The 14,734-nt window shown below is 42.3% G+C and overlaps 3 protein-coding genes across 4 annotated transcripts in view; 2 read left to right on the top strand and 1 right to left on the bottom strand.

Moving 5' to 3' along the window:
- The window catches only part of LOC117789614, a 46,552-nt gene extending 38,125 nt beyond the window's left edge, over positions 1–8,427 (top strand). Inside the window, exons 5-6 of one of the 2 annotated variants that reach the window (XM_034628659.1) lie at positions 1,346–4,029; positions 6,789–8,427. In XM_034628659.1, coding sequence (XP_034484550.1) covers positions 1,346–4,029; positions 6,789–7,876 — 3,772 coding nt within the window. In that variant the 3' untranslated portion in view covers positions 7,877–8,427. The remainder of the gene's footprint in view (positions 1–1,345; positions 4,030–6,788) is intronic. The other variant, XM_034628660.1, reaches the window with a different exon arrangement.
- On the bottom strand, positions 8,307–9,848 carry LOC117789615 (WD repeat-containing protein 91). Its single transcript, XM_034628661.1, has 3 exons — positions 9,486–9,848; positions 9,093–9,233; positions 8,307–9,032 (listed from the first exon to the last, which is right to left on the bottom strand). Exons 1-3 carry the CDS (start codon positions 9,727–9,729, stop codon positions 8,464–8,466), a joined length of 954 nt encoding a protein of 317 aa, XP_034484552.1. The 5' UTR covers positions 9,730–9,848; the 3' UTR covers positions 8,307–8,463.
- Positions 9,849–10,091: 243 nt separating this feature from the next.
- Positions 10,092–14,582, top strand: LOC117789712 (telomerase-binding protein EST1A). Its single transcript, XM_034628818.1, has 10 exons — positions 10,092–10,480; positions 10,794–11,182; positions 11,246–11,692; positions 11,753–12,123; positions 12,184–12,326; positions 12,390–12,525; positions 12,586–12,681; positions 12,987–13,808; positions 13,882–14,018; positions 14,082–14,582. The coding sequence occupies exons 1-10, from the start codon at positions 10,288–10,290 to the stop codon at positions 14,222–14,224; spliced, it is 2,877 nt and encodes a 958-aa protein (XP_034484709.1). The 5' UTR covers positions 10,092–10,287; the 3' UTR covers positions 14,225–14,582.
- The last annotated feature ends 152 nt before the right edge of the window (positions 14,583–14,734 follow it).

Below are 14,734 nucleotides of genomic sequence, written 5' to 3' on the forward strand. Positions count from 1 at the left end.
ATATTTCGAAGAGAGAGAAAAAAGTGCTAAAGCTTAAAAATCAAATTTATTATTATTTTATTTGTCGATGTCAAAATCAACAAGATCCTTTCTAGCTGAAGACAAAAAAAAACCACAATACTAGAAATGGAAAAAAGAGAATTTCTCATTCAATTGAGTTCTTCATTTACAAAAAAAAAAATATATATATTAAAAAAAAAAGCAAGGAATCTTGAAATTAATTTAATGATAGAATCAAAATCGTGTATTTTATTAAATTATGCATTTAAGAACTGCCAATAATTTTAATTATTTTATTGTCAGTTTCTGTTTCGAAGAAAGAACAAAAGTTTAATAAAAATAGGAGCACATAATAATTTTAATTACTAGAAATTTTTTAACTGAATTCGTTTTAAAAATTATATTTTTCATTCGTGACGTTTCTCTCTTTCCGCCCTAAATTTTGAAATGTAATACAGTGTTGTGCATTTGCATTATAGGAATTTGTATTTGTGTCATGATTGACCAGCACCCCTCCTCAAATCATTGCCCCTCTCAGTCCACAAAAGCAAGAAGATACTCAATTGAAAATTGTTGACCCAAGAATGTGACGAGAAAATGAATGAAAAGCGTCGCTTATCAACATAATGAGCAAAGCACATGGCTCGGAGTGTGTGTGAGTGTGTGCGTGAGTGTGTGAATGTGTGTGTGCTTAAGTGCATGCCACAGCTGCCACAGAACATTTTTAATAGGGGGGGAGAAGGCGCCACTCTAAAATACAAATGTCGTAATCGCATTTTTGATAATCAAAGAAAAAAGCAGAGCAGAAAATAATGTTTGCTTGAAAATTAAACTTTGAACTGTGCCATTAATTAATCTACATTTTCACAGCGCATTTACTTTTCTCTCTCTCGCTCTGCCTCGCGTGTGCTTTTCCCTCTCGCTCTCTTTCTTTCTGTGTGCATTTTGAAATTAAACAGAAACAGTTTTGATATTCCAAACTAAATCAAGCATAAAAATGAAAAAACAGAAGTCACAATAGTTTTTATAGATTGGCAAACTCTTGCAACACCCTCCTCTCTCTCTCTCTCTCACTCGCTCACTCACTCTTCAGTCTATTTGTCTTGCTCTGTCTCTTATTAAATTTCCAAACTTTTCTAACAGTTTTCGCACACACGCACACAAACACATCTTTCATCAATAAGAACCTTAAAAATATGCTAACCAAAAATACCAAAACATATATATATATTTTCTTTTTTATGTTTTCCATCCACCACAACAACAACAACAAACAACAACCACAATCACAACAATGAAAAACAAACAAATATTGATTTATTAAAAAAATTATAAAAATATTTAGCACTGGTGATTCACCGAGGAATGCTGCAAATGCCACATCCCCGGCTCCGACAACTGTGGCAACCGTGGATGCCACCAAGAAATCCAAGAAATTTGGACGCAGCAAATCGAGTGACATCTTAAAAAAGGAATCTGTTGCCTTGCCCTACGACAAGGGGAAGAACACATTGACCCGGCTGAATTCGCTGAAGCAATGGGGCAGGAATCGTTTCAAGTTTATCGGATTGGGCGGGGAGTCGAGTCAGTTGGACACGAGTGGCTGCAGTTCCCAGCACAGCAATAGTTTCACTGAGAAGCCAGAGTTGCCACAGCCGGGCAATGATAGTGCTGGAACGAAATCCAAGCGCGAATCCCCTCGAGATATTGATGATGAGTGTGTGGTGCATCAGCTGATTGCGCAGAAGAGTGAATCACGGTTTTCGCACGAACGAAAGCCCTCGTATTCCTCATCCGAGAAGAGCATGAGCGTCTCCAGCAGCGGCCAGTTGCGTGGCAAGCTGCAGCTCTCCTCCTCTCTCGCCTCTGCCGCGGCGCACGTGAAGATGCGGGAGACGGCGACATTGAATCGACAGCGTCGGAATGGCTTGCATCGTGTGGATGCAGCCGGGAAGGAGGAGCAGCCACATTCGTCGAGTGGCAACTGGAGTGCCAGCTCCGAATCGGGACGTGCCTCCATTGGCAGCGAGATCACCATGCAGCCCAAGTCGAGTGCATCCAACACCTCGCTGAATGTGTCCAGCTTCCAGCCGTGCAGCAGCAGTGGACCACCCTCCTCCATGTTGAGTCGGAGGCGTTTCCTCAACACCTCCGCCTCCAGCAGTGTGACCAGTGAGGGAACCGCCACGCCGGAGCTGCAAACGGATGCGGGCTCATATCCCAATCATTTGGATGATGAGACCAGTTCCGCCTACAGCTGTGACACTGAAGGCTACTACACATCCTTTCACATGGACAGCGGACTGCGCACGCTCAAGGAGGAGGAGCCACCGATGACGCCACTGCAGCAGAGTCTGCACACCAGCAGCTACTCCTTTGGCAGTCAGTCCAACCAGACGGTGCTCAATGCGGAGAATGAGTATGAGCTCTATGGACGTGGTTCCACATCGACCACCACGAGTTCCGCCGGCACAGTCTGCACCACATTGTTGAACGCGGCCATTTGCACGGGACCCGATGTGCCGGAGAGGAGCAGCTCGTTGGGCGGGGGTAAATCCGGCCAGAGTCAGTGTCAGAGTCGGAGTCAGAGTCGGAGCAACAGCAACAGTGCGAGCAGCAGCACCTTGGAGCGCAGCTACAGCAGCAGCACCATTGGCAGCACCTTGGAGCGCACGGGCACCATTAAGCGTAACGTTAAACTGGCCACAAACCAGGAGGATGCACTGCAGCAGCAACAGCCACAACAACAGCAAGCGCAATCAGGCGAGGAACAAAGTTTACCACATGATTTGGAGTACTCGGAATGCTCGGATTTGGAGGGTGTCGAGCGCATCGAGCGCATCAAACAAAAGACCACAATAAATGCCAAGCGCATACCTTCCATGTGCATCATCACACCCAATACCAGTGACGATGATGAGCATCAAGCGGCGGATAGAACTTTGACCAATCTGCAGGTTGATGTCACCGCTGAAACGGTTACGGTTAGCCAGGAGCAATTGACGCCAACGAATAATAGCAAAGATCACAACCTCAATGAGCTGAAACACACACCAACGAAAGCATTCGGCGGCATGTTCGAAAAGTTGCGCGTCGTGTTGCCAGCAATTAAACGCAATTCGCCGCTTAAACTCGCCGCGGCAACAGCGAGTGCCGTTGATGATGATAAACTGTACGATGTTGCCGGCGAATATGTGACCATAGCAGACATAAGCAACAACAACAATCACAATAATCGTAACAATAATAAGAGTAAAAGTAATTTGGCCATTTACTATGCCAATGACATGGTGAATCGTAAAGGGGAGGGTGCTGCTGCTGTCAACCAACCCTCGGAATATGTGTCGCTCAATGAGTTGCCGCAACATTTGCGACGCCATGAGAGAGCGGATACATGCGCAGAGTTGCCACAGCTGCCACAGCAAGCCAACAGAGAGTCGGGGGGTGTTCCCATGTACGCAGAGATCAGCGAGTTGCGCGAAGAGAAATCGCTCATCTCAACAGCAACAACAACAGCAACAGCAACATCCACATCATCGGAGCGTCGTCGGGTGCGCACGAATGCCGAGGGACGAATCATTTACGACTCGGATAGCCTGAAACGACGCAAGGGGCAACACACCACCTTTGCACCTGGGCCGCATGTGAAGAAGGAAACAGAAACCGAAAGTGTCATCAGTGCAACACGAGACGCCGCTGCGTGTGAAAGTGCCACAAAGAGCGCCAAATTATTGTTATTAAACGGCGGCCACAACAATCGCAAAGTTGCCAATGTGCGTCCCATAATTGCCACAAAATCCGCGGCCAACATGGCTGCCTATCAGCCAGGCTCTTATCAGGAGCAGAAACAGTTGCTGGCCAACAACACGAATCCATTCTACGAGACAATTGCCAACAATGCGAGCAACAACAACAGCAACAACATGATGCCTTCACCTTCCAGTAAATCAAATTCATCAACTGGCTCCACAGCCACAAATTCATCATCCTCAACGGCTACAACAGCATCGGCGAATTCCGGCGAAGAAGGTAAGACAACAACAACAACACAACAACAACAACAGCAACAACCACAGCAACAACAAGCTCAACAATTGCTGCAACAGCAACAACAGCAACAAATACAAAAAACTAATGCTAGTTACCAATTCGTTAACATAATTGCTCCCAAAATCAATGCTACTATTGTAAATAACACGCTACTATGCAACACTACTACTACCACAGCAACAACAACAGCAACAGCAACCACTTTTAACAGCAACAACAAGAACAATGCCACAAATTTGCTGCTGAGCAAGTCAAAATTCGCATCAATGAGCAGCATTTCAAGTGTACAGTTGCCAGCCCCCAAAGATTGGGAGTCGCCACACATGGGGGTGGCAACACAACCCCAAGCGGCAACCCCACCCGCTCTGCCGCCCCGAATGAAAGTAAATGAGTTAGCAACAACAGATGTCTTCTCTCTCCCTCTTGCCTTGCCACCAGCTGCCCCATTATCGATTGACCCAATTGCTGCAACGCAGTTTTCCATTTCAAATGCAATTGCTGCCACCCCCACCCACACCCCTACCTCTACCTCCAATTCTCCACTCTCTCTTTCACCCCACAAAGCTCGCGCTGGCGCTTTAAAGCGCAACAACAGTTATAGGCTGGCCAACGATGAACTGAAGCTGGAAATGAATAAGGAAAACCTGAGTGCATTGCCCCCGTTGCAACATGCAACAAGTTCGCTCAAATTGCGCAATCTACAACTATTAACCAGCTCCAATTCCAATTCCAATGCCAATTCTTCGGAGCGTAAAATAGCCAAATCTTTTGAGCGTCTAGTCGATGAGTTCTCCTTGTCGACCACCTGCATTGATTCCTCCTATTTGAAGAACAAATCGCTGGAGAACTTCGATGACTCAGCCAGTCTAACAGCAGTTCCCATTCCTGAGCTGGAGACAGACTCGGAAATTGCAGACAATGACTCCGGCAGCGATACGGAGAATGAGTTAACGCTGGCAACGCCCACAACTCACAAGTACCACAAGTCCTTTGTTGAAAGCGTCCTGTTGCGACCCTTTAAAATCATACGACCCAATGAGGACAACGGCGCAAGGCGTCAGCGTATTTTGCAAAAGTTTGAGGTAACTGAGATTTGGTAGAGTCACGTCTCATTAACTTGTCTTTAACTTGACCTTTTGTTAGCTCTTGCCCAAGTGTGCATCCTTCAGCCAAGTCGACACTGTAATTGCCCATCTTAGACGACATGCGTCTACTGCAACCCTGTTTTCTTGGCTCCTTCTTTTGTGCCGTACGTGTTCAATGGGGCTAGTGTTGCCTGTAGCGAGTTTCAGCTCAGGTTCAACTACCTTAACTGCCATTGTGCATTTCCTATTCATGCAGTCTGCCTTCATTTTTCAATTTACATAATGGTCAGGCGCAGCCAACTTAACTAGCAGAAAAGCCTGCTTCCAAAGCCAGAGCAAAACAAGTTAATTTACCTAAAATTAGTATTATTTACAGCTAATCTCAATCCATCTTCTGTACACTTGAAATGCTGACAATTGTATATGTTATTATAATTAATAATAACATAAATTATATAAAATATTTGAAAACATTTAACTACAGTTTGTTACTAACGTTTGTCTGCTCGTTCTGACAGCCAGTGTTGCCAGCTTAACATATTTTTTCAACTTTTAAATATTTATCCCATTTTAAGTGCAAATAATTTTTGTAATTAATAATTCCCTTTGTTTGTTTAACCTTTAACAACTATTGAATTAAGTGTTATGTGTTTTGTACTTAAACCTTTACTTGTGTTTTTGTCAATTTTAATCCGAAACTGTAACTAATTGTAAAATTTATGTTTTTTAACTTAACAACAACAACAACAACTGCAACATCAAATGTGTATTGTAAATTCTGTAAAGTTTTTTGCACCGTTTTATATGTTTTCTTGTTAAACATTTCACAATAATTAATTATACATTTAGTTTTTAAAACGATTTTTTTTTAAGTATTAAATAAATAATGATGCTAACTTTTTAAAATATCTTTCAAATTTTTGTATTGAGAGTGCAAAAAACTTCAATTGCATAATTTATGTTGTATATGTATGTGTGTATTTTGTGTAGTAGTAGTTTTTTGCACCTCATTCCCAATCCTTGAAAACTAATGAACAATTAACAGTAAGCTCCAAATGAATAATTAAATAGTAGTTTTGAAAAGTTAGCGCCTTATTTGAAGTAAAACATTTATGTCTAAGTTACTGCTTATGTAGAGTTTTTAAGTTCAATCACATTCCATAAAAAAACGCCAGCGATCGTAAGTAAAGTATTTAAAATAAATTGACAGAGAGAAAAGAAAATATAATAAAAGAATGAAAAACGCATCCAATCACTGTATCATAAGACACCAAAAATCCACTGCATAACATGGGCTAATGGGCTCCATAATCCATTAAACACGTAGCACCTTCTCCACATTTAGCACCCAGCACCATTCACATTTTTTTGGGCATCCAACGCACCATGTACATAAAATTCATAAAATGCATAGAATACCAGGTAACGCCTATTTTCTACAGGTACGTACGGTATTATAACTAGCTTGCTGGAATGCTTTTCAAATTTTAAAATTAAAATAGAGTTGAGTTTTTGTTTATCTTTGGTATTTGCACTTTTAAATGAACATTAAATTTAAATAATAATAAAATCAGAATAAATCATTAAAAGAATCTTTTTTTTAATGCTCGACTAATCAACCACTCGCATCTTTTTATATCTTTTTATTCCCAGGGTATCAACGTTTCTCTAATATCTATGAGCAAGTGCAGCCAGCACCACAGTTGAACACAGCAGCACCGCCCACAGATGCCACGCCCTTTCAGCGCAATGCGCCAGTTTACTGGACACTGCAGAATCGACGCAGCCAACCCAAGTCGCTGCCCGGGGGCAATGTAACCTGTCGGGATGATCTTTATGCCACGCCCATTCGTCGTGCTGATCGCTTGGCCCGTGCAGCCGCCTCCTCCTCATCCTCGAACGGAGGAACTGTAGCTGCCAACGATGGCAGAAGCAACATATCGCCCATTGTGCCAAGGAATGGCAGTGGCATATTTCTAACCTCCACGCCCACGAGATCATCGGAGGCAAGTGTCTCGGAGAATGTGCCACCGATGAAGCAGCCAGCTAAGAATTGGAGTGATAATGCGCCAGAGCGTTTGAACACATGTGCGGATCGCATTGGCCAAAGCAAGACCACGTTGATGGACTTTAAGAAACTGCTGCTGGCCAAATCCGCCAAGACGAGTCCCGTGCAGCGCAAAGTATCCGCCGTGGAGCTGCTCAAGAAATCCACGGCGCCGGCAAATACTCCAGCAACGACGACCAGTCAAAAGCCAATCCATGCGACGCCTGGTGCGTCGAAGCCAACGCTGAACTCCAGTCTGAAGCTGCTCGATTTGAGTGGCTCGCCAAAAACCTTTGCCAATCGCCGAATGTTGCGTCAGGGCCAATTTGGTTCGCCCTCCAAGACATTTGCCCCGAAGATTCGTGGTCCAAGTGCTGCGGTTGCTTCCGTTGTGCCACGTACGGACATTATGTCCACCACAATTCCAGAGGCCAACAGCGAGGAGGATCACTCCAATAACAGTGGAGGGTCAAGGGCCAGCTTAGAGTCATGTGAAACGGCAGCAAGAACTGTTGCAAGTCCCAATTCCGTTGCCGTTTCCAGTTTCGATCTGAAGCGGAATTTCTTCCTGCAAACCGAGGAGAACAACTTTATGCGCGGTGAGCTAAAGCCGAGCTTTGGCAGGAATGGAGCTGGTGTTGGAGTCGTTGTCAGCGCTCCCACATCATTGCCGGCTTTTGAGACGGCGCTGTAGGAGATCAGGCGACAATGGCGGGTCAAACCCGTCTCAGTTGCCTCGAGGAGATGGCCGTAACCATATACATATGCATACATACATTAATTAAACAATTACATATTATTCCATAAGCAAACGTAATGATAACATGTTAAGCAATCCCAATCCGAATCCGAATCCTAAATTTGGCTTCAATTCACCCACAACAAAACACACGAAACGACGCTGAAAACGCATTTACTTATAACGTATATAGATCGGATGAATACGAGTCAAAATCGATGCTACTTTATGCAAAATTTACATAACTATGTATACTTTAGATACATAATTATATGGCATGCTATATATATATACACACAATTATACCTATTGTACAATAAATTGTGTATTTTTTAAATTGTGCTGCGAGCTAGCGAATATTTTATACACGAATCGTCAATATTTATTTTGTAATTTTACGTTATTTATTGCAATTAAATACTACCTTACACGCATTTGCTCTTTATTTTGTACGTCAATATTGGATTAAGAGGAAGCGCAAATAAATAAAAATATTACAAATAAAAGCAAACTACTACTTTTGATCTAATTTAACTATTTAACTATATCCAACTACGTCCTACGCTGCCGGATCTGCGTTTGCTCGAGGACTTGTCGCCATTATCCTTGCGGGGCAGGACAGGGGAACTGCCAGAGCCAATGTTGCGTATGAGTAGTTTAAGTCCTCGTGCTTGGGCATCGCTGGCCTGGGCCACACTGTTCGCCTCGGAGGCAATAATACAGAAGTCATCAACTATGTGACCTGGTGGACTGATGTCAAAGGGCAGGATGTCGCTCAAACTCTGCTGCTGTCGGTAGGAGCTGCGACGACGTGTGCTGCTCTCAGCGTTGCTTAGATTCTGGGAGCTAGAAGAGCTTGCCTGCTGCTGTTGCTGCTGCAGTTGCTCCTGCTGAAGCTGCAGGAGACGTGCCCGCAGTCGGGTATTGTCGTCCTGCAGCCGCTGCATGTGTGCCGCCTCCTGCTCGGCGCGCACAAAGCTCGGCTGTGGCAGACATTGATAAACGGTGGTAAGAAAGTTGCGTAGCGATAACAGCAAAGTATCCTGCCACTGTTTGGTAAAGTACAGCGCAAATGTGGGAGACTCCTCTGCGTTGCGGCAGAAAGAAAAGACTACAAAGAGTTAACAATTAGAGAGTGAGAGCAGAAAATAAAGAGTATTCTTTAGCTTACAGAACCAATCCTTCCACTCGCTTTGCTGCTGCAGCTCAACAGCCAATTTGTTGAAGAACTCCGATATCTTGTCCGATCTATTGTTGCTGTAAGCCGTCACCAAATAGTATTTGAGCAGACTGTTCTCCAGTTTTTTCACAGCTGCAATTTAAAGATGTCATAAGTTATCCTTTACTTAAATTTTAGTATAATTATCTTTAAATTCTAAAGGGGTGAAAATATTTAGTTATGGAACTTATTTAAATTTTAATGCAAAGCATAAATCATAGACCAGTTAACCAATATACCCATTCTGCTTTGCGAGTAACGAATATAAATAGTGTGGTGAATAAACATGCGGGTGGGAGTGTGAGGAGTTGGTGCATTGCAGCATTGGAATATTGAAGTATTTACCCGCAGCATATGTGTGATCCAGCTTGCTGAACAGGTTGTTGTCCAGATGCAACCAAAGACTACGCACCGCATGTAAATCAGACGCTTGTATTGCCATATTGAAATGGTCTATTAAGCGTTCCGCCCGAAAATGTTGATCCTTTTCATTGCGTTGTTCCACATCCAGCGCCTTCAAAGTGTTTGAATATCCCCGGAACACGAGATACTCACGCAGCATGCTATCTAAAAAAGCAACCTGTGCCATTTTATGCACACAGTATCGCAGTTGAGCTCAGTAACTTTTTATATTCAATGAAAATAGCTTTTTTACTGTTTTTTACAAGTTAATCCACAAAACGCTTCACAAATTTGTCGTATGGTAAATAAATAGTAAAGAGTGTGGTGAAATAAGCGAAGGTGGTGAATAAATAAAGCCTGGCCAAAGTAATCGATATACACATTTGCTACTCAATTTGAATACTTTTATATACGATTCAAATTTTATACTACGATTTTTAAAATGAACAATTTGAAAAAGTTGTAAACAAATCATCGTGCCTTGGCATTCAAAATCAACTACGGGCCTGTTGATAAAAATATCGATTATTGCACACAATCGGATAGTTGTGCATTGTGAAAACTGGAGATTGGTCACACTAAATATTTCTAACGAACTCTGAAAATAGCCAGATCCTGCTATAAAGTAGCTAAGTTGGCAACAGTGTGTGATAGTGAAATTTTTTGATTAGAAGAAAACAAAGGCGAGTCACGTTCAAACGCATCAAAACGGAATAAATGCAGCTAGAAAAGCAACGTTCAAAATATGAGTCGAAAGGGAACAAAAGATCAAAATGATATATCGCTAATCATTGGAACTCTACCGAAACGGCTACAGAAAAAATTCGCTGCCAGCTGTAGTCAACACAGCCACGCAGCAGAGGATGTTGAAAACGCGGAACCAACGTCAACGTTAACGACAGCAGCGACAGCAGCAGCAGCAGCCACAACAAGGCCAGGTGAGATACTCAAATCTAAACACACACATGACTCACAAACAACGCGCTTAACAATGTGTGTGTGTGTGTGTATCTGTGATTGCATGTGCTTTGAGCGCGCTTTGTATATTTGTTTGCCCTTTAGTCGAAGAGCACAAGGGAATGTTGTAATGTATGTAACAGGAGAATACCCAATACCCAATTACACCTTCCATTGCGCAACCGTAAATTAGATAAATCTTCACTACACTCACAATTTATAAACAAAAGAATTTACTTTAACATACAATTAATATTATTATATTGAATTAATTATCATTAATGTTATTTTCAGTCACGATTTTGAGCAACCCAAAGGGAAATGTTGGGAGTTCGGCGAAAGTATCTGTGCCCGTTTTGGATGCCAGCGGGTGCAGCAATGTGGAGAACAGATCAAAGGATGTGGGTATACCAGGAATATTGCGAGTGAATGCGACTCCAGCAGCTAGAGAAGAAGAACGTCGCGCTGAGAAGGCAAGATCTGTGAATGGAACACGTAGACGAGGTCGATCGCATCCCATACGGATGCAGGAGCAGACGCCGTTGTCGCCATTGTCACGAGTTCGTCTTACCACGGATCATCCAGTGTGGTTTGAGCAGCTGCTGAATATGCCCAATGCCAAGATCATTATACAGCTGTACGATCAGCTGATGGTGTTACAGCAACGTAATCTGATACTTAACGTAAGTTGGTGTAAATATAAACAGGTGACTCATCATATGCTGATTCATTATCTTTGCTTCTAGAACTGGAAGAACTTTTGCAGCTTGCATAGACAATTGCAGGAGGCATTTTGTGGTTTACTGCTGGAGCAATTGAAGTTTGTGTGTGAGCACAAAGTGGATGCCTTCTTCTGGAAGCTGCTCTTCTACAATGTACGCGATTATTTGAAGCGACAGCACACGGATGTTGCCCACAATCACACGTTGCTGCTCATCGAGCAGTCTGTGAAGTTCTATCGCGGACTCTACGAGAAACTGATGACCAAGTACATCTCGTCGCGTTGTGAGAGCGCCGTCAAAGTGGTTGCTCAACGTTTGCTCATCTGTCTGGGTGACTTGTCCCGCTATCGTGCCAATCAATTGCAACTCACGGACTTTGCCGAGGCCTGCAAATACTATCAACGTGCACAGGAGCTTGTGCCGGGCAATGGAGCGCCCTACAATCAGCTGGCCATTATTTCCATTTATAATGTAAGCAATCTTTGAAGTAGTTAAATTATTGTTCACTCTTATCTTTGTTTACTCCCACAGCATAAACGTTTCGATGCTGTGTATTATTATATGCGCAGCTTGTTGACTTCCAATGCTATCCAGTCGGCCAAGGAAAGCCTTCTGGATTTATTCGATGACATACGCCGCAAGTATGAGGAAACGGAAATGAAGCAATCGCCAATGCACTGCATCGCTGGCAAGTCGAAGAAATCCAAGCAAATGCGCAGGGAAGTCTGGATTTACCCCGATGGCATGAGACGTTTACATCGCACGGATGTCAAAGGGAAGATCAAGAACAGGGCAAACACCGCCGAGGTGAATCGTTATGATGAAATGTCACCGGAGGATCTGCTACCACGAGTTGTGTCATTGTATCTGTATCTGGTGGGAAAACTATTTACGGCTACTGAGTAAGTTTTGCAAGAACTGTTAGAAATCTCAATTTACTTATAATTCTATGTCATCCACAGTGTGGAGTGCATGTATCAGCTTCTGGGAAAGCTGCAGGTTCAACTGGGTGCGACTTTAAAGCACGACAATCTCTTGTCCCGTACCAAATTAATGAAAATAGTTGCTCTTAATGTGTTTGTGTTGGAACATAACAAACTAAAAGGTAAATTAAACACTTGATAAGTTTAATCAGACGATTATTTAATTGCTTGTATATATTTTACAGTCGAACGTCGTGAGATGCGTTATCATAGCTTCAATTTTGCCAATTCATTGTTTGGTCTAATGCTGAGTAATTCAAATCAACTGCTAGCGAATCTTGCGGATGAGTCAACCGATTTGCAGTGCTTCACCGATAAAGAGTATGTTGAATATTTTTTCCACTAAAAAAATGCCAAGTACTAAAATTTGATCCCTTCTAGATACTCCCGTGTCAACACGTATCTGCAGTATGTTAAGATCTATACCCAATGGCTGACCATCAATGTGGAACTTTGGGAGCCAGTGCGCACAGAGGAGTAAGTCCAGAGCAATAAAAAGAAATGATTTCTGATAACCTTGCAGAGAGTATTATAATTTTGTTAAGATATGTGCAACGCATTTGAAGTAACGTGACAGATTCTATAAGGTATACCAGCTGAGTCGACAAAGTCTTCTTCCGTCAACGAAACATTGTTGTTTCTTGAGATATCATAGCCAATCTTACAGTTCGATATTTGTTTAAAATAATCTGTCAAAATTGAAATTCAGCGCTCTGCAAGGGAACCAAACATTCATCGAAACATTATTGTTATATTAATTGTTCTATTATTCTGTTATTTAGTCACTCAACTATCGACTGTTGGACTGAGTTGCAGACCCTTTTTGAATATATTGAAGGCATATTCAGAAAACTCGATATTGAAACGGATCGCAGGGAAACGAATGTGATTTTGGATGAGGATATTGTGCTGAACGGCTTTGAGCCATTGGGTCGTGATGTGGCCAAAAAGGAGTGTGGTCAACGTGGCTCCGAGCGTGAACAGTTCATAGAACGAATCCAAAAAATATTGCAATTTCAGGAGATCTATATACAACACCAGTATTCATTGCAACTACCATTGAATGCGAGCTTCACAATTGAGGATTTAAATGCAGCGATGCAGGTGGCACTTAATGATTTTGATGTGGTCAACTGTATTACTTCCACATCCGGGGAGAGTTGTAATTTACAGCCCAAAGTTGAGGAAGATGACATGCTTGCATCCTCTAGTGTTGGTGATGATGTGACGCAGCTTTGCAAGCTAAAGAAACAACTAGAGGAAAAGGCAAAGGTTAAGCAGATTTGCAATAGCAAACTAGAGGAAATTCTTAAACTGGTAGACTCTAAAATGTACATTGAGGTGCGTCCACGATATCTATTGCCAGACACCAATTGCTTCATCGATTGCCTGGAGGATATTGAGAAATTATCTATGGAGTTTAAGCGTTACACGGTTATTATACCACTGACGGTGGTAAAAGAACTGGACGGTTTATCCAAAGGCGTCAAGTTGGAATCGTATCGCAGCTCCAAACAGAATCAGCGCATTCATCACTTTGACGAAGTTTCATCGCGTGCCAAGAAATCACTTGAATTTATTAGATCGGCCAAAAACAATGTGAAGTAAGTTATATAACAATTTAATTGACTTTGATTTGTACATTTGAAATTAATGGTATTTTCTGTCTGGCTTTAGATGTGCAACCACAAAGGGCTCAATTATCAATGCTTCAATGTTTGGCCTTGTTGAGGAGACTTATGCTTCCAATGATGATAAAATTCTGGCAACAGCAGTGGCCGTTTCTAAAAACGTCAGCTCTGAGCAGTGCAGAGGTAAGACCTTGTTAACCATTTATTTATCAGTTTAAAAATTGTAAACACTATACCCTTTTGCAGATGGAAAATGCTTCATTCAAACGGAACTTGTGCTCATAACCACCGATCGGAATTTACGTGTTAAAGCCCTGGCGCGCAATCTGGCCGTTAGCGCTTTGGATGAGTTTTTGCAATGGGCCAAGGACTGTCGTGAATCAACTTGAATCCCGAACAATGACGGCGAATTGCGATGCGGACACATTGTACCAGGTTCATTCACCTGCCCAAACCGGCTGTGAAGAGCGGCGAAGCTTGTGCTTTCCATATTAACATCATTTGACGTATTTGACTATGTTTGTTGTGGTCAACAGACTCCAGCATACGGATAAATAAGACGTGGCTCAGTCTTTGAAATCGAAGCAATGTAAGGCGCTGCTGTTGTTCGCGACTTGAGGTCGAATCCATAATAATGATGATCCAGAGGAATATTTGGCCAACAGACATACATATCAACACTTGCTTCCTAATTTCTTCTTTTATGCATTTTGTGAATTACGTTAAAAAAATGATTGCCTATTAAAATTTGTTGTTTATCTATGGGTTATAAACGGGAACTTGTGTAATGTTATAATATAAATTAAATTACTAATTTTAATAGCGTTTTTAAATTTGTTGTGAAAGTATGGTAGAATTTATTCTGCCAATTATTTTTAAACATAAATTTATAAACCCCA

The sequence above is a fragment of the Drosophila innubila genome (genome assembly GCF_004354385.1).
Source record: "Drosophila innubila isolate TH190305 chromosome 3R unlocalized genomic scaffold, UK_Dinn_1.0 2_E_3R, whole genome shotgun sequence".
NCBI lineage: Eukaryota > Metazoa > Arthropoda > Insecta > Diptera > Drosophilidae > Drosophila > Drosophila innubila.